This window comes from Oreochromis aureus, linkage group 18 (assembly GCF_013358895.1).
Source record: "Oreochromis aureus strain Israel breed Guangdong linkage group 18, ZZ_aureus, whole genome shotgun sequence".
Taxonomy (NCBI): domain Eukaryota; kingdom Metazoa; phylum Chordata; class Actinopteri; order Cichliformes; family Cichlidae; genus Oreochromis; species Oreochromis aureus.
Window position 1 is genome coordinate 2977872 of NC_052959.1, and position 25579 is coordinate 3003450.

The 25579-nt window shown below is 38.7% G+C and overlaps 1 protein-coding gene across 1 annotated transcript; it reads left to right on the forward strand.

Moving 5' to 3' along the window:
• The first annotated feature begins 1274 nt into the window (after positions 1–1274).
• LOC116316795 (polypyrimidine tract-binding protein 2-like) lies at positions 1275–22871 on the forward strand. Its single transcript, XM_031735424.2, has 17 exons — positions 1275–1397; positions 2708–2729; positions 2895–2946; positions 3229–3392; positions 4073–4144; positions 4236–4307; positions 4421–4579; positions 5799–5909; positions 6739–6907; positions 10780–10857; positions 12324–12436; positions 14963–14996; positions 17689–17781; positions 18170–18286; positions 19954–20053; positions 20132–20209; positions 21000–22871. The coding sequence occupies exons 1-17, from the start codon at positions 1390–1392 to the stop codon at positions 21127–21129; spliced, it is 1572 nt and encodes a 523-aa protein (XP_031591284.1). The 5' UTR covers positions 1275–1389; the 3' UTR covers positions 21130–22871.
• Positions 22872–25579: the final 2708 nt, after the last annotated feature.

The window sequence follows — 25579 nt, forward strand, 5'->3', positions numbered from 1 at the left end:
TTTGAGTTCCCTCCCCAGACGCCTTAACGCCCACTCACATCCTGGGCCATCTGACCTCAGGAATTCACATGACAAGGTGGGGCCAGGTTTCACAATGGGCTCACCCGAAACCCTGGCTGATTAGGTCCCACACCCGCTTTCACACCTTGGCGCATGTGATTAGAGGATCACCAGGGGGTCCTTTGTCCCTCATTGGGGGGGATACTCCCACTGGGTTTAAATCTGGGACTCTCGGCCATTTGACCTTAGAATTGAAGAAGCTTCTCGGGTGAGAGGTGAAACGTCTTCAAGCAACTTAAAGAAGTCCAGACGCTTTTCTTTGCAAACTCCTTTGACTACGATGACCTGGATGACTGAGAACCTTCACAGACTTACACCAATTTACCAATTCAATTCAATTTTATTCAATTCAATTTTATTTATATAGCGCCAAATCACAACAAAAGTCGCCTCAAGGCGCTTTATATTGTACAGTAGATAGCACAATAATAAATACAGAGAAAAACCCAACAATCATATGACCCCCTATGAGCAAGCACTTTGGCGACAATGGGAAGGAAAAACTCCCTTTTAACAGGAAGAAACCTCCGGCAGAACCAGGCTCAGGGAGGGGCGGCCATCTGCTGCGACCGGTTGGGGAGCATTAAGAGCATAGCTTCCTGTTAGAGCTGGAATCTGCTACAGTGCTCGCCAAGCAGACAGTCTCACAAGCATGCTGTAGACTTCTACAGGACTGGGTTGTTCAGTGTGCAAGTGGCAGTGAATGAATACATGTGTCTGTGAAATTTAATTATTTGCTCATGATTTGATGTTTTTACCTACGCAGGGATTTTAACATAAATATAATTCAAGCATATGAGTCTGTAGAGATTCATTTGCTTTTGGAGCCAGCTTCAAGCAGCCTCTAAAATTCTACAGTTTTTGGCACTTGCATGCTGGTTTAATTTTTCAAATCCAAGGGTTTCCCTTTGATAAATATTAAAATAAAGATATTAGAGTAGTACCATGTAAGCCTACATGTTGTCACAACCAAGTCAGTTTAAGGACAAATGCTGAGTACCTGACTTTACACAAAGCTGTGCAGGATCCAGCTTAAAGAATTAAAGGTTGTTTTTGAAGAACAAAATCACTCTCAGAAAACAGAAAACATTTCCCACTTAGTTATAAACTTGATTATAAATCAATTATTGAATTATAATAATTGTATATAAAACGGTCGATCTCCCTTTCCCCTCCTCAGCAAAGGTTGGCAGTAAAGCACCTGATGTTACTGTTGTTCACCCTTAAAAGACACGAAGAGGAAGAAGAAGAAGAACGCCCATTTTGCTCAGAGTGTCCGCATCGAAGAGTACAGAAATATCAACAGACAGAAGAGGACAAAGAGCTGCAATGGACGGGTAAATGTATTTATGTTGCAGCTGGTGCTTTTGGGTGTGCCCTCCACAGCTATGCGTGGGCCGTATTCAGAATAAAGCATTTCCCCTGCTCGGTTTGACACAGGCTAAATGTTAGCCCTGCAAATCGTGAAGCTGTATAAAGCGAAGTGCACGACGTTAGCTAGCTAACATCACGAAATGTATTACTGAAATGTCTTGATTGTGTGGGGAGCATTATTCAGCAGTATGTTTTATGTGTCATTTTCTAACGTGATGGTAATGCCTCGAGTTAATAACCTAGTTAGATTAAGACACTTGTGCGTTTCAGCGTAATAATGCATTGTTTTGTGTGTAAAATAAAATTGAACTTTTGCTAGCTACATTAACAAAGCTGCCGGTAACAGTGGAATCAAAGTGGTTTTATGGCATTGGCGACTATTACTGTCAGTTATTACAATTTTATCAAGCGATTAGCTAACCCGGCGTTAATGAATCATGTCAAAGCCCACATGACTTGACAGTTGGTGCTGCTCGCGCATTAACTGAAAGCAGGCTCCTTTGTCTGGGATGATGTATGCTACACTAACATCTGTTGGGGTATTGTACATTAAGGGTTTTTAAAAAAAAAAAAAAATATATATATATATATATATATATATATATATATATATATATATATATATATATTATTTCACTGTGAGAGTGCGTCGCACAACAGTTTGTGCAGTTAAGTATATGCAAAATAATGCAATAAATAAAGACGTCTTTTTGGATTTAGGTTTGTTTTAAAACACTTGAGCATCAGTATCAGGTGCTCATACTGCTCGGACTGTACATTTGGAAAGAAAAGGGATAAACGAAAGGTGTGTAAGAGGAATATATATCAGTTTAGTAAATATGGCCATATTCAAAGCAGGCTGTAAAGTTGGTGGGTGTGTTGAAACAGAACAAATGTAACTTCTGTTAAGCGGCTGTATTGTTTTTCTTCAAGTATTAATATGATTTAAGGGAATATTAGCACCAAAACTACAAATACTTTGTAATTTTTGTTAATCGCCTAGACAGTACAGTTTCTACTTAAAGCTCTGAAATAAGAAAATCAGTTGTTTTGCAGACTGCATTGCTAGTTGTATCTGTGCAGTCATCAGAGCTCCAAAGTATCAACAGTAATAAATGAACACAAGTTAAATTCTCACCAGCAACATAATCATTTCCAATTTTACTAAGCAATACTTCAATTTTGGTTTTAATTATGAGAACAATTACATTGTTTCAGTGCTCAAGAGATTTGCAGTTTATCCTTAATCTCTTTTCCCATTTGTTTTTGGCAGTGATGTTGCGGTTGGTGTGAAAGTAAGTTGTATTGCTGAGTTTTGCTTTTTTTTCTTCCTCTACTCTTTACAGTTATGTATTCCCTGACTGTTTGACATGATCTTTTTGATTTTTCTTTGTATACCTTTCAGATTTTGTTGAACACAGAAGTTTAAACTTTTTTTCTTTTTTTGCTTGTTTTACTAGAGAGGCTCAGATGAGCTCAACATGTACGGTAGCAGCCCCAACTCTATGACCGGTGAGTTCAGTTGTAGCTTGAATGGAACCCACAAGCGTCTCCTTAAAAAGTGTTTTACGTACATATGATATGTGACCTAAAAGGTAAATTCAGTGGTCACGGTTTCCGATATTTATTTTCTCTGTCAAGTCATGATTTCACATTACAAGTTCATAATAGTTCTGTTCTTACTTATTTGTTACAGTGATCCTTGAAAAGTATGCCCAATAACATGACCCAAACTGTGTGGTTTGATATGAAAAGCTATTGATCCTTAATGTTTGTCTATATGTGCATATTCAGCGAATGGCAGTGACAGTAAGAAACAACGCCTGGACGAATCACCTCCCTCCAGAGTCCTCCACATCAGAAAACTTCCCAATGAGGTGTCAGAAACTGAAGTCATCGCTCTGGGGCTGCCCTTTGGAAAGGTCACCAATATACTGATGCTAAAGGGGAAAAACCAGGTGAGCTACAGTGAAATATTTTCTCGCTTCGGCTAGTGCTAGGATGAAAATAAAACATTCAACTTTTACACAGAATGGGAAATTAACTATTATGCACTGGGCCTAATGCAAGGAAAAAAGGCTATTTTCAGCCACTCCTTTATTCCAAAGGTGTCACAACAGCAGTGGTGTGATTTGTCAGAATCCTAGAACTGAACCTAATGTGAACCTGATCATTGACTACTGTAAATAGATGATGTTACATTGTAAACTGCAAAAGAAGATGATACTAGTTATCACTTTACCCCCAAAAGCAAATGTTGAAAGGACAAAACTTTCCTAGCGAGTACTCTTGTAACAGTTAAGTTTCTCTGTCAAAATATGCTAATACAGCAAATTTAGAAAAAAGTTCTCTCACATTATTTTAGTCATGGAAATCCATTACTAACATAAGGTGAGCAGAGTTTATTTCCCCCCCAAAAATTCATTCCTATATTGAATGAGCGTCTGGCCAGTTATGAAAACAGGTGGACTTACTAGTTGATTAAGTCCAGTGAGACTGTCTGTTCCCCGGGGGCTTTCATTGGTGTTATTGATGCTCTGTGAAATTAGCCATTTGTGTTAATTTTTTCCTGGATTTTTTGTCACCTCAACTGTAGCATTATCATTCTTCAAAAGTTGAACATGGTGTACTTTTCCAGGCTTTTCTTGAGTTGGGCACAGAGGAAGCTGCTGTAACTATGGTGAACTACTACACAGCTGTCACACCACAGGTCTGAAGTACAGCTCTTTCTATAAGCATTAATGTTTTCCGTTGTTGCTTTAATTCTTAGTAACTAATGTGTGGATTTGTATTGTATTCAGGTCAGAAATACTCCAGTCTTCATCCAGTATTCCAACCATAAGGAACTGAAAACAGACTCTGCTCTTAACCAGGTAGATGGATTTGTTTATTTGTAGTTGTACACTAAAGACTGTCCTTCACCCAGTCCTCGATGAATTCATCTTATATCACCTTATATTGTTGTGTCTTTTCTCTTTCCATTCAGAGGGCCCAGGCAGTTCTGCAGGCAGTGTCAGCGGTTCAGGATGGAAGCTCTCCGTCCTCTGACCCAGGAGTTTTGGACTTAACTCCACCCCCCAGCCCTGTCCTGCGAATTATCATTGACAACATGTTTTATCCTGTCACATTAGATGTTCTACAACAGGTAAAACATGAATACTAAATTTGGCATTATGTTTGGTATACATAGTCTGATATTTTCTGATGTTTAGACTACAGGTTAGAAAAAGAGCACAGAAATAAACTAAGGGTGCATATATCCGATATTTTGATCAGATATCCAGTACTGACCCAAAAACTGGATGGTAAAAATGGTAAATGGACTAGTTGTTATATAGCGCTTTTCTACTGAGCACTCAAAGCGCTTTACAAGATGTCATGACAATGGACTGATCTATAGTTTGAGTCCTTCCTTTCAGTTCTGTGTTTGTGCGCTATCCAACAGCTAGCTGCAGAGCTAAGGTAGCATAGGCATTTCTCATTGCCAACAATATATATTCGAGTGTGTTTGCAAAAGTTTTCTTGCTCAACTGTAAACTGTGGTCAGAGTGAGCTGACATGACTGAAAACAGGATGACACAACTTTGCTTTTTCTCACTTTGTCTCCCTTGTTCACTTTCACTCTTGTTATATTCTTTCGTAGAGGCATTACATCAGGTACAAGTTGGAAGGACATTGGTTTGGTTTAACACTTCATGGGAAGCTTTTATTATGGTAACATAACATGATGTTGTCAACTCACTCATATTATTTCCCTCCAGATCTTTAGCAGTGCCACACTTCAAGTGTGTGTGAGGAGAAAAAGCATTAATTACTGTGACTGTAATTGGTAGCACTATGTAGGCAGGTTAGCGACTTATTAATTTAAAACTGGTATTGCATCATACTCAGCATTGGCAGATATCCGCAGCCAATGTATTGGATGTTAACTGGAAAAAACTGAATCGGTGCATCCCCACATTGATCATCATCCCCATAAGACTTTTCAAAAGCTGTTTTTGCTGACTAGTCATTTGTCTACATAGTTTGAAACTGTTATCATAACAAATCTAATTGGTGGGACACTGGTTTAATTCACTGGGTTGAGCATGTGACCTATATATAGCTTTAATACAGAGTCCTTGGTTAGATCTGCCTCGAGGCCATTTACTGTACATTTTGCACCTGGTCTTTCTCCCAGCTTGCCTGTCTTGTCTCCACTGTCCACCATCACAAATAAAGGGTAAAAAGACCCCAAAATACATAAAAAAACAAAACAAAACAAAAAAAAACAAAACATTGTGAACCTTTCCTAGTTTAAGTTTGCCGCTCATGCTTTTATGGTGTTTGTTATTTTTTTCTTTCTTTTCTTTTCCTCTTCTCAGATCTTCAGTAAGTTTGGGACCGTAATGAAGATTATAACCTTCACCAAGAACAACCAATTCCAGGCTCTTCTGCAGTTCAGTGACCCCGTCAATGCACAGCAAGCTAAACTGGTGGGGCCACAAATACACAAACTGGAGCTAACACATCAACAACACATAAAAGATCTTGAATAATCAGGCCCCATCTTATCTTAAAGACTTCATACTGCTGTGTCACCCCAATAGTATATTTTGCACTCAGAATGCAGACTTACTTATTTCAAATTAGAATGGGAGGCAGATTCCAGGATTCCTGGTTCTATGGAACCAGCTTCCAGTTTTAATTGAGGAGCCAGACATCCTCTCTACTTTTAAGATTAGGCTTAAAACTTTAATTTCGATAAAGCATATAGTAAGGGCTGGATCAGATAGCCCTGAATCCTCCCTTAGTTACACTGCAATAGGTCTTTGCCTTCCCATTGTTGCAGAAGCACAAATAAATTATGCAGGCAGATGTATAAATGGCTGACAAAACCAGAAAAAACAATGCTTAATGTGTTAAGCCACTACAAGCTGACAGAGTGGCAACAGTGTCACTGTTTTCAGATCACTTTCTTTTCTCCAGGGTTATTAAAGTATATCTCTGTAGGCTTCAGATCTGTCTTTCTATCTGTCGAAATCTATGTACCAAAATACAGTTGTACAACATTGTCATTGTTGTTGTTGTTATTATTATTATTATTATTATTATTATTATTATTATTATTATTATTAATAATAATAATGATAATCTGGTACTGTCCTCAAAATATAAGCTAGGAAGTGCTTTGCTCTATTGATTTCGTCTGACATCTTAAAAAAATTTCAGTATTTGATACCACAACATTGACTGCATGAACAGAATCAACTTTTGGAGACTATTGTACAAGCTTTTATTTCTCTTTTGTTCCTTTTACTTCAGTCTTTGGATGGACAGAACATCTATAACTCATGCTGTACTCTGCGGATAGACTTCAGTAAACTGGTCAATGTTAACGTCAAATACAACAATGATAAGAGTCGAGATTACACCAGGCCCGATCTTCCTACAGGAGATGGAGAGTCAACCAACAAGGATCATTCTTTACTGGGTAAATAGACCACCTCCTGAATCCATCTACCAAACATCAACTTATCTGTCCCTCCATTTATCCATGACCCTGTACTGTCACATTCATAACTCCATTCGTTTGCTTTAGATGGAACACATCCACAAAGAAATTCTTTTGCCAGTCATGGGTCAATTTAAGGAAGTGAATTTGAAGCCATTTACCGACACAGTTATTACAGTTACACTGAATATGTCGTAATCCTTTCCGCTCTGTATTTGTTTGTGTATTTAAGAATAGAGAATAAAGAATGCAGTTAGTCAGAAGGCATTGTAATAATCAATCAATAAAGGCCAATAAATGCAAGTAAGTACATTGTTTGACCTACAGAGGGATACATTTAAAATTAACTTTGAAAATTAAAGTGAATAAATGATCTGGCAGACATGTGTGGGTCCCTTCATGTGTATGCCTCCCCAGACAATCATGACCATCCAACTGGAAGCATAAAGTTCTCATTGGATTCTCCAGACCCTTTTAGATCGGTCACATGTGCTCATGATGAACCTGCTTTTTCTTATCTCTGAAAAACACAGTGCACAAGTGGTTGACCTGCCAATTCTGGTATTCTGTGGCAAATGCCAGTTGGGCTCCACGGTGCCAGGCAGTGAGTCCAGGGCCCACTAAAGAACATTGGACCCTAAGCCACCCTCGTGAAGTCTGTTTTACTTTGTTTGGTCAGTTTGGACATTTAAACTACTGGTCTCCTGGAGGTCATTGTGTTGGGCAAGATTTCTGTCTCCCATCTGTCTCTTGGAATCTCCTGAGACTGTCCTGTGAGACATCGGACACTAAAAAACCTTCTGGCCGTGGCACGTATTGATGTGCCATACTGGAGGAGTTGGACTACCTGTCCAATCGCTGTAGGGTCCAGGTATCGCGTCTCACTACCCGTAGAGACACTGATAATAGCAAAATGCAAAACTAGTTAAAAAACATTAGAAAAGATGAGGAGGAAAACATGTCAGTGGCCGCCACTTGTAAACCGTTCTTGTCACATTGTTGCCCCACTAGTGCACCTGTTGTTACTTTCATTAACACCAAAGCAGCTGTACCTGATTAGCCTTCCCCTCTGCTATTTACCTGACCAGATCAATATCCCATAAGTATAACTGACTTGGTGCTAGGGTCTGGTCTGAGGCGTTTAAAATTTCTGGGTAATATTATGAGTTGTCCACTTTAGCCTGATAAAGTCTAGCACGAAACAGTTACAAAGAAATATATTGCGCAAGTCGTTGTTGGTGCATGGGAGTCAGTTAGAAATACAGGGAGTGCAGAATTATTAGGCAAGTTGTATTTTTGAGGAATAATTTTATTATTGAACAACAACCATGTTCTCAATGAACCCAAAAAACTCATTAATATCAAAGCTGAATGTTTTTGGAACTAGTTTTGTTTGTTTTTAGTTTTAGCTATTTTAGGGGGATATCTGTGTGTGCAGGTGACTATTACTGTGCATAATTATTAGGCAACTTAACAAAAACAAATATATACCCATTTCAATTATTTATTTTACCAGTGAAACCAGTATAACATCTCCACATTCACAAATATACATTTCTGACATTCAAAACAAAACAAAAACAAATCAGCGACCAATATAGCCACCTTTCTTTGCAAGCACACTCAAAAGCCTGCCATCCATGGATTCTGTCAGTGTTTTGATCTGTTCACCATCAACATTGCGTGCAGCAGCAACCACAGCCTCCCAGACACTGTTCAGAGAGGTGTACTGTTTTCCCTCCTTGTAAATCTCACATTTGATGATGGACCACAGGTTTTCAATGGAGTTCAGATCAGGTGAACAAGGAGGCCATGTCATTAGTTTTTCTTCTTTTATACCCTTTCTTGCCAGCCACGCTGTGGAGTACTTGGACGCGTGTGATGGAGCATTGTCCTGCATGAAAATCATGTTTTCTTGAAGGATGCAGACTTCTTCCTGTACCACTGCTTGAAGAAGGTGTCTTCAGAAACTGGCAGTAGGACTGGGAGTTGAGCTTGACTCCATCCTCAACCCGAAAAGGCCCCACAAGCTCATCTTTGATGATACCAGCCCAAACCAGTACTCCACCTCCACCTTGCTGGCGTCTGAGTCGGACTGGAGCTCTCTGTCCTTTACCAATCCAGCCACGGGCCCATCCATCTGGCCCATCAAGACTCCCTCTCATTTCATCAGTCCATAAAACCTTAGAAAAATCAGTCTTGAGATATTTCTTGGCCTAGTCTTGACGTTTCAGCTTGTGTGTCTTGTTCAGTGGTGGTCGTCTTTCAGCCTTTCTTACCTTGGCCATGTCTCTGAGTATTGCACACCTTGTGCTTTTGGGCACTCCAGTGATGTTGCAGCTCTGAAATATGGCCAAACTGGTGGCAAGTGGCATCTTGGCAGCTGCACGCTTGACTTTTCTCAGTTCATGGGCAGTTATTTTGCGCCTTGGTTTTTCCACACGCTTCTTGCGACCCTGTTGACTATTTTGAATGAAACGCTTGATTGTTCGATGATCACGCTTCAGAAGCTTTGCAATTTTAAGACTGCTGCATCCCTCCGCAAGATATCTCACTATTTTTGACTTTTCTGAGCCTGTCAAGTCCTTCTTTTGACCCATTTTGCCAAAGGAAAGGAAGTTGCCTAATAATTATGCACACCTGATATAGGGTGTTGATGTCATTAGACCACACCCCTTCTCATTACAGAGATGCACATCACCTAATATGCTTAATTGGTAGTAGGCTTTCGAGCCTATACAGCTTGGAGTAAGACAACATGCATGAAGAGGATGATGTGGACAAAATACTCATTTGCCTAATAATTCTGCACTCCCTGTACTTCATACTTTTGCAATTTATGCAGTATCAGACACAAAAGCAAGTTTTCGTGTTAATGTCTTCATAAACTTGGTGTTCTTTTCTACTGCCCTTGTGCTCTTCCCTTTTACATTAATGTTATTCATTAATCACTCTGAATATATTCTGCAAAACAATACACTTTAACACCATGTTACTGTATTGTGTGTTAGGAAGGGGGCAAGTATTTGAATTGATCAACCAATCAAGAGTGTCACTTTCAAACAGACCCAGCTTTTTGCAGTGTAGTGCACATTAGTCATTTTGCTGTTTATACAGGATATTGAAAGCTTATTTTTCTCACAGGCTTCCTAAATATCCGTCTTCTGGGTCAGTACAGTAGGTGCACTGGGTCATCTCAATGAACTGCTTACGGTTGGGAAGCATAATGCTTGTTGCCAAATCCAGTTGCGGCAAACGACACAAATTCTTACAAGCTTACATTACAAGATTACAAGTTTGTTGTAGTAGCTACAAATTAAACTGTAAACATAGAGAACTATCTTCCATCTGTTGAAGCAAAAGAGATCTTACTTGCATTTATTTCCATCAGGTTGTAGCTGTGGGTCAGTTTGTTACATTTTATTTGAGAAGTTTCTTTCTCTTAGACAAGTACATGTTATTCATGGCAAATGACACCATTTGTATACTGACTTTTGGATGTCAGTAACTCGTCTCTGGTCATCCTACTTGTACATAAATCATCTCTGTTCCTTTTTGTGAGGTGTCAGCTTACAGGTTGCTGGTGTATTGCAGCCATGCTGTAATGCTAATATATTTTAGATCTCATTTAAGCACAGAGTTCTTTTTTTTATGTTAATTTTGTCTCTTCTAATCTGGTGACGATGCAGTATCTGAGTAGTTTTCAATAAATATTTACTTATTGACTGTAATAACTCATTAAATATAATACTGTTATTTAGGCCAGTATGGATTTTTGTGATATTTGTACTCTTTGGTGCTAGGTTAGCTAAGTGTTGTGTGGTATAAATCTAGCTGTTATTGTCTTGTAGGTACCCCATCTGGAGCACTAGCTTCCTACTCTAGTGGAGGAGGTTACTCATCTTCTCTCTCCCTCTCGCAGGGTGGAGGTACCTATACTTTTTTTTTTCTTATTTTTGTTTTTCCATCACTCTGCCTCTGTTACTGCTGCCCTGTCTCCTGTCATGTCCAGCTATGATTACTATGAAAGCATAGTGGTTACGAAATAGGTTGGTTGATATTGGAGCTAAATATATAAATGAGGCAAATAGTGGCCTTAAGAAACTGCTGTTTACCATCTTGTAAATAGTTGGGTTCTTTGCAGTCCCCTGTATTATTATAGTTCATCACATAATAAATGTTTTTTCCCAATAATGTGCTGGCGTTGATTGACCTGAACTATTTTTATGAGCTTTTTTAATCTTATTTTTAATATTTAAATATATGTATAGGTTGTGTTAAATTAGCTGAACTGTTTAAACTGTGCTTTTTCAGCTTAATGTAATAGCAAAACTGAGAGTTTCAGAGATTTAAAGATTGCTGTGTTTTGAAGTCTTAAAGAATTTCTCTTTGTTGAATAACTTGTTCTGTTCACCCAAACACTTAAATGGTTTAAATGCAGGTTGTATGTTTTGGGCGTTGATTTTTGTAAAAAAATAGAAATAATATTCAGTCAGATGTGTGAAAACTGTTTTTCTTCCTCATGTTTTAAAATGAAGGGACTTGAAAGTGTAAATCTGTGTTGATTCAAATGGCCCTGTTAGTTGAATGCAGTGAGATTTTTGGGGGAAATGTTATGTGTGCTTCATTGTTGTCGACCGGGGGGGTCGACAACTACACCCTCCCCCAGCTGTACAGGTACAGCTGTTACCTGTATCCACTAGCATATTTTTATTGTGTTAAACATATTAAAAAAAAACTTGGAAAAAGCTTTAAAGGTTAAAAAATTTAAAAAAAAACAAAAAACCCCAAGCTCAATAATAATTTGTATTATTTACTGTTGTTTTAACTGTTTAGCTGTTATCCATCCACATATGTCCCCCAGTTACAGATTACAGCAGCCTTGATCACTCTTTGTTGTATGAATGATGTTGACTTTTGAAGGTTATGGGGCTAACAGCTTTTCTAGTGGAAGCCCTGCTTCTCTATGTGGTTTACCTCTATAGAGAAGAAGCAAAACTTATAGTGGAGGTAATGTTCACTTTGGTGACCGTTCCCTGTAGTGCCAACAAGTACTACTTTTTTTTTTTTTTAAGTTGAGATAGCTAAAGTTAAATGGCAATTGTCATACCACCATAACCTCAATCATGTCAGACTCTACCCTGAATTGGTTAGGTTGTCCATTTTGATTTCTTTTCATGTCTTTTTTTCTTTTCACATTTGAGGAATTGTTATATATTTCGCATTTCAAATCACAGTAGTTTTTTCATTTAGAATCTGTTAAACTGATTAAAAATAATAGTCCTGCCAAAGTTTCATGCAGTTAGCTGACAATAAACAAGTGTGTTGGTGTTTCTAGTTTTTGTAGTTTAGTGTCTAATTCTGAGATGTGCCTTCTCTTGTGCTTTCCGAACAGGAGCCATCAGCCCACTGAGTGCGGCAGCAGCGGCAGCAGCAGCTGCAGGTCGCGTTGCTCTATCAGGATCAGGAGTGTCAGGGGTCCTGTTGGCATCCAACCTAAATGAAGAGGTACACAAACCATGCGCATAATGTTAAAGTAATATTTTTAAGTTCTGTAAAATGCACTTATTTGAATTGTTGGATGCTGCTGAAGTTGGTAGTAGTGTAAATTCCTGTGTGGGTTGTGGTTGGATGTGTGCTAAGTCTTTTGTGTGCTAAATTTTTCCCATATCTTCTCCACTTAGCTAAAGTATAATACATCGTCTTGACCCCTAAGCTGTTTCAGGGTTTTCTTCACTTAGCACCAGAACTTTTTTTCCCAGTTAAATTGTCCAGAAAATCCACGCAGGAAAAATATGTCTTTTAGTGTGGATTGGCCAATTTATCTTGTTTTCAAGAACTTTCTCAGATTCAGGAATGACTGTTAGGGAGTGGTGTGAGGGTGTGTGTGTCTGTATATGTGTGTTTTTGTGTCTGTGTGAGAGAGAGAGAGATGAATCCCCAGATTGATTTTGTTCTCCAAGACCCATCACAAGTCCTAAATTTTACTGTCTTAAAATATTTTCAACTACTTCATGTTTGATCCCATTGTGTCTGTCAGATGGTGAGAGGTTTCTCTGTAATAAACACCTGCATACTTGTATATTTTATATCATAGCATTCTGTTTAGTCTTTCAATTTTTTGTTAATTTTCTAAGTGTAAATATGCAACTATTCTGTCATTTGTTTTTCCAGTATCTTCTGTATCTGTTATCTTTTTCTGTGTTCCATCTCTCTATCAAACTCCTTCTCTTTTCCTCTCTCTCTGTCTGTCTTTGTCCCTCTCTGTGTTGAAATGGACTTCTTAGTAAAATGGTAGTTTCACACTTCTACCCTTAGTGCAGGAGCTGTATCCTGACTGTTTCATAAGAGCACACAGTTTTCTCTGGTGACCAATCCGCTTGAGAGCAACAACTTCCACATACACTTGGGAGTCTGCTCAATACAGTCCATTTGTTAAGTAGTGTTTGGGTGTGGTGTGGCCATTCTTCTTCTTCATTGTAAGTGTTGAACCCAAGTGATGTTTTTCAGTCACTTGCTCATTCTTTCTCAACTCTGTCATCAAATGTATGGATGGATTTTAGCTGTTTAAACACAGTAAACTTGAGTTTCCAGTTTTCATAGTAAAAGAAGTCCCAGACAACGAGCAAAACTTTAAAAAAAGCTTTCATCCATCTTGAACATTCTCAAATTTTTCGACTAATTTTGAGAGTAGTAAAATGTGACAAACTGACACCCTTGTTTTGGCAATGGCCTCTGTTAACACAGAGGATCTCGTTCCAGGGTTGGACTACTATAGTGATGACACAAGGACTTATCTGAAATGTTAGATTATTTTTTTTAATAGGATGAAATTTGTAAAATTAATACACGTTCTTTTATGAATAGCTTGTTAGATCGTCCTGGTTTTAAATTGCCGTACATGGGAATGCGCCGACCCAATGCCAGTCCAATCATGACTCTGAAAGCTATATTGGGTATCAGTGACAGCGGGCCAATGAGAAACCAGTGTGACCATTAATGACATCACAGCAGTGTCACACTGAGCTTAAATGACACAAATGCATTCTTTCATTGTAGTTTGGTTTTACAAACAATGATTCCCAGTCTCCTCCTCAGAGGGATGGAAACAGCTTTGTATTTTAGTACTAGTGGACTATTGGATCGGTACTCCGTATTAGCAGGTATATTACAGGTGTTATTGCCTTGGATTGGTGCATCCCTAGTAATGTATCATTAGGAGTGTTTAAATGAATAATTTATTGCTTTGCATTTAGGTGGTCTAGCTGCATTGTTTGTATAAAGCTCCTCCACACTTGTCAGTTTGATCTGCTAGACATGGATGGTGGTTCTTGTGGCGCTCGCTGCCTCCAGCCATCTGCTTCATGGTACTGCGTTCTTTTGGTTTGATGTGTCCTGCTGCTCACTCTTCCACTCACTCTTTGTTTTTTTGTTTATTATTCTACCTGCCTCCCATTGTTTGGTTTTGTTTTCCTTGCTGTTAAATGCATTCCAAAAGAAATGTTTGCATATGTGTGTAAACAAAGCTGGACTGTGTGTGTTTGAAATCCAGCCAGCAATCAATCAGACTCCGTTGATATTCCACTGATGCTCTGTTTACTGACCTCTGCTTTGGTTTTTGTCCTCCTCTCCTCCTTTCTCCTTTCCCTGCCTCCTTTTTTCCCTCCTCTGCTCCCCCTTCACACATTTATTTTCTCTCCATTTGGCCATCCATTCTTTACTGCCGCACACTTCTCTTAACCCACAACCAATCATCTACATTTGCCCTGAATTATTTTGCCTCCTTTCTCACTTTTTACTCTTCACTTTTCTCACTCTTATCTAAACCCAATTTGGTTTTGCCATTTTGACCCTCCTCCTCTCCGAAACTCCCACTCCCCTATGCCCTTCATCTTTGCTCCACCCCTCACCATCATGGAAACCACCACCCCTCGTCCAACGCTGGGCGGTCTGATTTCTACCTTCGTCTCTCCTCTTCCTCCTCCTCTGCTCCTCCTCTTCCTGTCCTCTGCTCTGCGGTCTCTCTCTCTAAAGATGGTCACGCCTCAAAGTCTCTTTACCCTCTTCGGTATGTTCAACCTCTACTATTCTATCTGTATATCTCTCTCTGTTAATCCAGTTTTGTTCACTTTCTTCAGTGATGTCGTGGACTTCTGTATCTTCCTGTATTTCCAAGCCTTTCTCTATTATATTGTGTACTCAAGAGTTCAAATATACTTCTGTCACCACATTAACAGTGCAGTGAGTCTGACAGATTGTCCATTTGGTCAGCTTATCTCTAAACTCAAGACACCAAAACCACTGGCATATATACCCTATAACGCATAAGAACTACGCCTGGTCCACAGTTGGTGTAGCAGGCCTTCAGCCAAAAGACAAGTTTCTGTTTTGTTTTTTTGTTGGTGGTGTTTTTTTTTAACATGTACAATTACAGAAAGCCGAAAAAGCCACACTGTCAACTGCATATATGTATCTAAAATACTGCACCATATTTTCTTCAACTTAAGAATTTTTTCAAGTCAATAGTCGGGTGTCTCTGTGAACACTGAGAGAGCTTTTAATTGTTCATACCGAGCATGGAAATGTATGCTATATGGATAAAAGTATGGGGAATCTTAAAATTTAGGTCTGTTTAGACTCTTTGCCACAGGAGTATAAAATTAAACATCTAGCCATGCAGTCTACAATTTGTGGAAGAACTCATTGAATTGGAGCATGGTACAAAAATAAGATGCTGGTGTTGCAATAATTCAAATCATAAAATTTCTTGTCTTAAATACTCCACAATCAACTACAAGGCATATTATTGCAAAGTGAAAGCATTTAGGAACCATAGCAACTTAGTCACAAAATAAAGTAAAGGTACAGAGCGGGGTCACTAATGCTCTGCTGACCCAAACATCCTCTGCCATTAACATCAGCACAAAAACTGTCCACCAGGAGCTTCTCAGCATGGTTTTCCATGGCTGAGCAGCTTCTGTATGTGTAGCTGGCATTGACAAGGTTTCAGACTGAGCTTAACAGTTTATGATATATCTTTAGTTTTGCATGTTTCTCGTACCACGGCACACACAGGCCAGTAAAAACAAGAGAAAATGTTTTTTTTAATATCCATGGCCATTTAGAATCACCAGTTAATCTAACATGCATGTCTTTGGACTGTGGGAGGAAGCAGGATTTTTTTTAGAGGAAATCCATGCAGGTACAGGGAGAACAAGCCCCAGCCAGTGCTTGAACCATCATGCTGCCTGTTAGTGCAGTATTTGCTTTAATCACCCAAACTTTTTTTCGTCTTCTTATAATTTTAAAACTGTACCCTAAAAATACACTGCCATACATATCAGGTTCAGTAGGGTTGTCCTATAGTACTTGCAGAGGAAGTGCATTAGGAAAGGGATTATTTAATGACTAGTATTAACTGGGAACCTGTTTCAGTGTTGATATGAACACCTGACTATTGTTTTAGGACTAACCTTTAAATACATAGAACGTCTGCCTGTGAAAATGTAATTCAGCTGCTTCATTGTAAAAGTGAGTGCTGAAAGATTTTAGCGCCAGTAGAAGTAATAGAAGCATTGTTAGAGCCACACAGCGACCACAAATGAGATAAAATTTGTTTTAGATAAAATGGCAAAATAAATATTTGCTCCACTCTCAAGTTTATTAGCAAAGAGCACTGCAGAAAGTATTGCATCCCTGCAGATTTCTGCTATCTTTCTCCTTGTGCCTTGGCTACCATGTGTCTTTTAGTGTTTTTTTATTTTTTCCTTCCTTACTGATAATCAGGTTGATCACGACAGTCCTGTGTACTCATTAAGACTCATTCTTGCGCTACTTTTCTTTCTATCCTTTTTTTTCTAGATTTTGTTTTAAACAAGTGCAGTCAGTTTGCAGTTGGAATTTGCAGCCAATCAATCCTCTGAATAAGTTATGTCACAAAGGTCACATTGGACTGTTGAGTAGCACGAGAGTTTCACGCCTTTACATTCATATAAACTAGTTTTTAGTTTTTGCAACTCCAAGATGTCTCCAAAAGTTGAATCTGTTCATCTGGACGTAGCGTTTTGTGGGAGAAACGTTTCGTCACTCATCCAAGTGACTTCTTCAGTCTCAGCTGACTGCAGGTTTCCCCAAACCTTATAACCAGTACATTTGCATAATGACTGAAACCAGCCCACTGAAGGAACAATGGGCTGTGAGGTCAGTTCCTTAATCATAATTATGCAAACTCCAAGATGTCCACAGTTCAAAATATCTCCATTCAAAATCACTGGAAAGATATCAGTCGTTTTGAGTTCTAACTAAGTCATGTTCCTGACTTAGTTTACTCTATATCTGTTTAATGACGTGTATTTTTGACCATGTCCGTGTCTAGTTTTCCATTTTGAATTGCATTATTTGGCTGGATTTGTGAATCCTGCATACACTGCTCAATAATCAATCAGGTGTTATTGCTAAAGCTCAGCCACGATTTTCTCATTGGTTCACAGTCATGATATAAAACTACTCAGGTTCACAGAGGCATTTTATTGAGTTTCAAGTTGAAGTCAAATGGGAAGATTCCATCTTTTTCATTTGTCTTTCTAGCACTAACTTTATTCCTTCCATCCTTCACACTTCTCCTTTTTTTATCTTCGTCGGCTCCATCTCTCCTGCTCTGTCTGTCTTCTTTCTCTTCTCCCCTGCTCTCTTTCTTTCCTATTGATCTCCCTCTCTCGCTCGCGCTCGTTCTCTCTCGCTCTCTCTCTCTGTACCTTCAGGGGTCTATGGTGATGTGCAAAGGGTAAAGATACTCTACAACAAAAAGGACAGCGCTCTGATTCAGCTGTCAGATGGCAACCAGGCTCAACTTGGTAAGTTTGAGATCATTTAAGGCATGATGCTTTTATTTTTACAATCACTATTTCAGGCTTAATATAAAAACTTGTCGGTTGCACTGGTTGAGATATTTTGAAAAACTCTTTAGGAAATATTCATTTATTTATTTATTTATTTAGTTATTATTTATTATACATTTATTATTTCAATGAAAAAAATGTTCTGTTAAAGATTCTCATTGATATGAAGAAAATGGTGCTTTTGTTTTTGTAGCGCTTGAGATTTGCATGTACAAAGTCACTCGAGTAGTGGTTTTGATCATTACAGTACAGTAATGATCAAAATCACTGCATCAGAAAATTTCATGTCAACATTTGTCAGATTTCACGTTTTTTCCCCTTGGTTTGCATTTCTGACCTGTAGCCATGAGTCACCTGAATGGTCAGAAGGTATTTGGTAAAGTGATGAGAGTGACACTGTCCAAACATCAGACTGTGGCTTTGCCCAGAGAAGGACTGGATGACCAACTATTAACTAAAGGTAAGATGATCCTGGAAGGCAACAAGGCAGTATCTTTCACGTTGCTTGTTGTGTATCAAAGGAGAAACCCAGCCACAGGGGGCCACAGTACAATGGCTTGTCCAAAATAGTAGCACTTGTTCCTGTAATCATCATTAAAACCTTTACTGGAAACAGCTGGTGGGAGTCCTTCATCAAACCACCTGTTTAACAAACTCCGATTTGAAGAAAAGCAAACTTTGCAGCTGCTCACATCCACCGCCACTTTTTACACAGTGAAAAATCTGCAGTAAAGCTACAAAGGTTGTACTGAAATATACAGAAGTTAAAATGAAACATGCAGATGAACTGTTAATGTAATCCGATTTGGTGTTTAAATTAGACAACTGGCTGAAGGCTGGAGACAGCCATTCTGTTTTACATGGCGGTGATACCTGGAACAAGCAAGGGTGAATTTAAAGAGGGGCATGGGGTGTACTACACTATATTTATTTCAAGGCTTTAGTTACATAATTTTTCAGATTTAAAGTAAAATAAAATATTATAATTATGTTAATTAAGTTGTAAAAAATATGTAGAAGCTTTTTTTTAAAGGTCAAAGAAACATATATAGGCCAGTAAAACTCTGAGGGACTGACCAGGGGCCGTTATGTTGGACACTCAATTATTGTTAATATTAATTCTTAACATCTTCACCGTCATAACCTCTTTTTTTGGCAGCACAAAAACTTTGCGTCAAAGCACAGGGCAAACCTCAAAAGGCTGATATGCTCCCTTTTCTTACTGCTTTTAAAGGCTTACAGACACAACCTGATTTTAAAAAATGTAATGAAAATTATATTTAAATAAGGGATGTAAAAACAATCAAAGGGTTTAATTTTTTAACAGTGTACAAACTTAAAACCTTCAATTTCTAAAACGGAAACTAGTGAAGTTTATTGTGAAAGACCAGTGTTTTTGCACCTTTGAATATTTATAATTGCTCATTAATGAGACAAAAGTATTTCTTATCCAATTTATCGATGGAATAATCAATGAAATACATAATTACTAAAATAAGTGATAACTGCAGCCTTACTCCAAAGCTGGTGTCAAGCCCTGCTAAATTGGGAGGGTTGCATCAAGAATAGCTGCTCCCTATAGGTGTCGCCACCGCAGCCCAACTCTCTGTGTGTTCTCCTTCACTACACTCCAACAAATCCTGTATGGAAATCTCGTTCTTTATGATCCACATGTTTGACTTTACCAAAATTTTGTGTTGCATACTGAAAAGATGATTGTGTGTCAAAGGAGAGATTTGACTTAAAAAAAACGTTTGCTCACTTTGTCCGTGGATGTTACACTTCTATCGCCAACTTCATTGTTTTAAATAAAGAACATTGAAACAACTGTTATTTGATGAAAAACCGCTGTGGCCTCATCTAGTTACATAAGTGCATAAAACAATGTGTAGTTTTATCGTAAGACCCGTAAAGTTAATTTAAGATGCTAGAAAGTTTTTTCTCTGTCTTAATGGCAGCACTGTCCTGCTTGGGAGAACCAGATGCCATATTCAAAGATTGTTCACCTAGTCCATGAGTCTAAAAATATTTCTAGTTTCTAGATTTGGTTATTGAATGTGCTTATTAGCAAAACTTTTTAGCAGGTGTTTTTTGTCAAGATGTGGATATTTTGTTTTCAATACACAGATTTTTCTGGCTCACCACTCCATCGCTTTAAGAAGCCAGGATCGAAAAACTTCCAGAACATCTTTCCACCCTCGGCAACGCTTCACCTCTCCAACATTCGGTAAAATAGCCACGGACACATTGTATTATTTATAATTCTTTGCTTCAAGGTTATAACGGTTGCTGTTTTCCTGTTTAGTGATGGGGTAGGAGAGGATGACCTGCGTCTTCTGTTCTCCAACAGTGGAGGGACTGTGAAGGCCTTCAAATTTTTCCAGTAAGAAACCTTTCAGTATAAAGTTATTTAAGACACTACAAGTGGTATTTGTCCTACTTTAAGTTAAAAGCAGTACACTTTGAAACACTTCAGATAAGTAGCATGCAATTCACTGGGGTAACTTACAAAAGAACACTAGAACCACAAGGGGATCATTTTGACCCTTTGGAAGTTTTAAAATTATGTAGCTGTGGTCAAATTAAAACACTATCATTTCATATTCCCAAACTATTCCTATAATGGGTTTTTTCATCAAATGGGACATAATTTTGTTCCCATAGAAATTAATGAATAACAATAGAACATGCTGGGTTGCCTAGCAACACATATTGTTTACACACATTTTGATATGCATATTGCTATGACATGAGGCAGAGCTAGCTGGATGTGATGGATTGATAAAAGATGATTAGTTACTCCGGGATTGAAAGGTCGTAGGTGGGATGCTAAGTCGTGTCAGAGCAGGTTAAAGAAGGTGGAGTGTATGACAGAACACGTGGAGAACCTGGTGGCTGTACAGAGCAGTGAAATCCAGAGCTGAGCAGCCAAGTCGGGCGAGTTTCAGGCCTGAGCTGGGGAGGTGAAGGGCTGAAGACTGTGGCCCTTCACCTCCTCCAACTGTTTATTGATTATCAATAAATTCTAATATATATTTGAACTTTGCAGCCTGTAATGAAATAATCAAATTATCGAACTCTGGCAGTTGTAATGTTAAAGACGAAGTGAACATGAGTGAACATGTTTTTGTTGCTTCCTGTGACATTCAGCTTTTCTTTGTTTTCTGATTAAGGGACCGTAAGATGGCTTTGATCCAGATGTCGTCAGTTGAGGAAGGGATCCAAGCCCTGATGGATCTTCACAACTATGACATGGGAGGAAATCACCATCTGAAAGTCTCCTTTTCAAAGTCTACCATCTAATCCAAATCCTTGTCACATTTAGATCTGTGACAAGCCAACAAGTCACTGTCAGTGGTCCCCTTTTTGAAAATTTCCTTGGAATAGTTTTCAGTGAAAAAAAAATGAGAAAATCAGAATTTCACTACAATATATTTTCTCAACCAGTAGAAGCAGTGCTTACCTCAGTCTCAGCCCAGAGGCAGTCCTGCTTTGATCCGTACAACATGTTAAAGAGCAACTAAACACCAGCTGAATGTGTTATCTTTGTTTACCAGGGTGTGCGAGTACACTGTGACATCACAGTTGATTGGGGTTACAGGTGAAAAAGACTTCAAATCTGACCTGGTGTTGAGATCCTCTTTAGAGCAGTACAGACTGGTAGTTTTCATTTAAAGTGCGATCTGTGGTTTATTTCATGTTGAACTGTCTGTCAGAGTTGACCTCTCCCCGAATTTATCTTTGAGGTCTGAGTCACTTCTCTATGTATTCCTTTCTGAACCACCTACTCTTTCAGCAGATACCAGTTTAAACATCAGGCTGGCATTGTTCTGAAAGCCATTTACATCATCTCTGATCCTCTTTGGTTGTCTGTTATTTTAAGATGTTTTCTGGACTGTTCCGCTTCTTCAAATCTCATCTAGTTCATTGCCAAAGTATGACACATTCAAGGGTAAAAGAAATCAAGCAGTGAGCATACAGGAGCCGAAACCAATGTAAATATGACCAGTATTACATTAGAAGCACTCGTTACTTGGAGGGGGATTCTTTACCTACACCCAGTCATTTTTAAATGTAGTCCAAACACCAGGTGTAACAACAGTTTTTAACACTTAATGCACAAGAATCATTGTGTCGCAGTTTCACTATTTCTGTTTTTTTTCCCTTCACTTGCATACTTTCTTGCTGGTTATCCTGTCTCTGAACAATCATTTTGGAAATTGTTTCTACATTTAAAGACCATTAGAAAGTCTATCGTACCTTTTTTCTATATGATTTTAAAAAGATTTGTAGGAATGACAGTCATTGTTTGAAGTGAATTATGCTTGTTTCGGACATGTATGTCCCTGAAATGTCCTTCACAGCACAACATAGAATGTATCGACTCAGTGTAATCATATTAAGGATGCAAAGGTGATGCCATCTGTTTCCTGTTTAAATCTCAGTCATTGGAAAAGCAGCCGTAATTGGACACATGCACAGGATTCTTGCTAATGCTATCTGTTTAAACAAGGTTTCAACATGTCATTCTGGTCTGGGTCTCTTGGTATTTGGAGCACCCATCGGGACCTAAGTACATGTGCCTTTAGTTTGATTTTACTGTTGTGTTTTTAAACAACATGTGTATTGGTAATGATTGCCAATCTTGTGTTGTAAACCTATGTTTGGAAAAAATGTCTTGTTAATTTTAAAAAGAAGCAAACCTTGTCTTTCAGTTCTCTTTGACAGTCTGAGGTTATTTATCAAAGTGAGATGCACAAAACTTGTCACTGTTTCAGCTGAGGTCGCCTCATAAGTTGGTTTTATTTCTCTCACCTCTCGATCTTGTTTCCAGCTGCAGAGTTTATTTTTAGACCGTTTTTAGATTCTTGTAAATTTTCTACCTGAGTTCAGTTTCTTTTGTGATAAGATTTCAGATTAGCACAAATTAAACACGTCTTTTCTACCAACCAGCTCAAGTAAAATTGTGTTTGTGTATGTCTGGGTAGTTTCAGGCCTCTGCTCTCATCTGTACCTTATCTATAATAAACGTCTCTCACTCTGTTCACTTCTCTCTGCTCTCACTTCTTTCTCTCAGCTTTTCCCTCTTTTGGCTATTCTCTTCTTACCACACTTGCAGAGAAAAAAGGCTGCGCCTCCAAGGAACATCATTTGTTCTGCCTACAGTCTCATTTAAAATAGAAAATAAAATTCTTTTAAATATGAAGACACCTCCAGCAGAACAAGGCTCAGAGCGGTCAAATCATAGAGCTTTACCTCTGCTGTGTTTATAGCCTTTTGGAGCTTATATTAATCAGAAATAATGCAACCTGCTGTGAGGTACAGTCCATCCAAGAAATTTGTGCTTTAAATGAGTGAAATTCAACCGGAGTCCAGTGAGTGATACCATGGCAGCTATATCTAGCTTTTATATAAAGTGAAAAGGTAGAACACCTCAAACATTTGAAGACCAAAGAGTACTGACTGCCAGTACTGACTATTGTCACCTGATCTGAAACCTTTTAGGAGACTGAAAGCAGGTAGACCAGTGTTAACCTGAAAGTCATGTAGGCCAGAAGTTATTGGACTTGCTTTTTGTTTGTTTGTTTTCATTGACAAACTGGGATAAGGTTTCAGAGCTCTAAATACATATACTGCTATGATAACACCTGTTATAGTCTAGCAGGATTCAGCCAGAGTTACAAAGAGTTTCACTTTTCTTAAACATCATCATACATCATATCTTCTGCTCTCTTCTGATAATTAAATAATGGATGTAGTGAGCCCTTGGCATTCTGACTAATTGTCTTCAATTGTATTTCCGTTTAGTATTAACTCATGAATATTTGTTTCCATACATGGAGTAGCTGTGAATCAGGAGCTAGAGCAGGTGCTGAAGTATCTCTGAGCATGATACTGAGACCCCAGTTGTTCCTGCTTTGTGTGTGTGAGAGAGAGAAAAGTGATGTACACCTTAGAGTATGGGGCTTGTAGTGAGTTTTGAGTGCACAGTATGGGTAGAAAAGTGCAATATTAGTACCAGTTCATTTAAACATGAATAGTTGAGAACCATCAGGCTACTTTTTGGTCTTCTGGTTCGGAAAACCAGTGGTTAATAGTGATGTGTCACTATTAACAGCTTTGTAGTGAATCAGAAGAGTAAACTCCCATCAGTGGGAGCCGGCTCCCCAATTCTTTTTTATGAGGTTTGTTGTGTTGCCACAGTATTCAACTGTCTTCCCAAATACATCGCACACAGCATAATTTCTATGCTGAACGTAAACACAGTTACGATCTGTGAGCAAATTCAAGATTGCGTGTTTTGTGGTCTAATGTTTTCTGCCTTGGGTTTCTCATTGGCTCACACTCTTGCGGAGCCGTAACACCCACATGAACGAGAGGCGGAAGCCGATTGTAGTTCCTATTTACAGGGTATTGCCAACTATCCCGCTAATTGCCGAGTTTACTTTTGTCTGTATGTCATATTTATGATTAAAAATTTAAGAAAGTTTAAAAAGTCTAATGAAATTAGATATTGATATTTCATATGAGAATTGATCCTGCAACATGAAACGCTGGTAATGGAAATATCAATATTTCAGGATCGCTCCGCACATCACTACCCCCTCAGTGAGTGAAACGGTGGACAGCGGAGAGGAAGAGCGTGCGAGTGCGTCGCAAAAACACTGACTGACACCCGTAAACGAAGCAGCATCTGATTCCCGTTTAAAGAAGAAGCAGATACTAACTAAGAGAAGAAACCAAATCAGCCCATCCAACCTGAGGCATGTGATTTTTTTGAATGTCAGCCTGCACTGAGGACATACTGTTTGGCTACCGAGTTTGTTTCTGTTCTGGGGATTTGTTTGCAGTGTTTTGTCTTTGTGTTAAATTAAAATTAAAAAGTTTGATTGAAATATTAAAAGTAAGAATGCCTGCTTTTGTAACAGAAGAAATACACAGAATTAGGCAGTTATAGGGTTTCTCATAAAAACACTAAATGCAAAAGTGTTTATCAACACACAAAGCATTCATATTTGCCAAGTAAAGCTAAAATATGAGGCTACAGATGATAATAAACTAAGAAGCATTTGGGAGCCAAAAGATACAGCTCTTCTTTGGGAGGGGTGCCACAAGAGCCGGCTCGCCGAAAAGAGCCGGACTTCCCATCACTAGTGGTTAATGGGTCGCCGCCTGATTTTAATACTGACATTTCTGCACACATATGAAGCCCCCCCCCCCATGCCACAATAATATCAGACCTCCTTTCTTTTCCTTCTGCCTCCTTTATAGTTTTATATATTTATATATTTTATATATTTTATATTATATTTATATGAGCTGGAATCATAGCAGGGCGTGGCCCAGCTTCAGCCACGCCCTACAGCTTAATCATAAAACAGCTGTGCAGCTGTGAAACCAGTGATAGTTTGAACGAAACGCGTCTCTGAGCGGCCTGAAGCTGGAGAGATAGTCTCTCACTCAGAGAAGCAAGGTTATAGAGTAACCATACGTTCTCTATCATATCGAGACTATCTCTCCATTCTGTTACATATTCCTTAAGACACCCCGCGAGGAGACAGTGCAACTGAAACACCATAGTGACTTTGTAGCAAACATATATACACGGCACCTGGTCAAGGCCCCACCAGACGCAAAGGCCGAGCGGCTCGGCCACAAGTTCTAGAGCCCATGGTTCCCTCTGCCCTTGTGAGCTTTTTCCCTTAAGAATTAAACAATAAAATTACATTTTAAAAAGTGCATTTTGTATTTA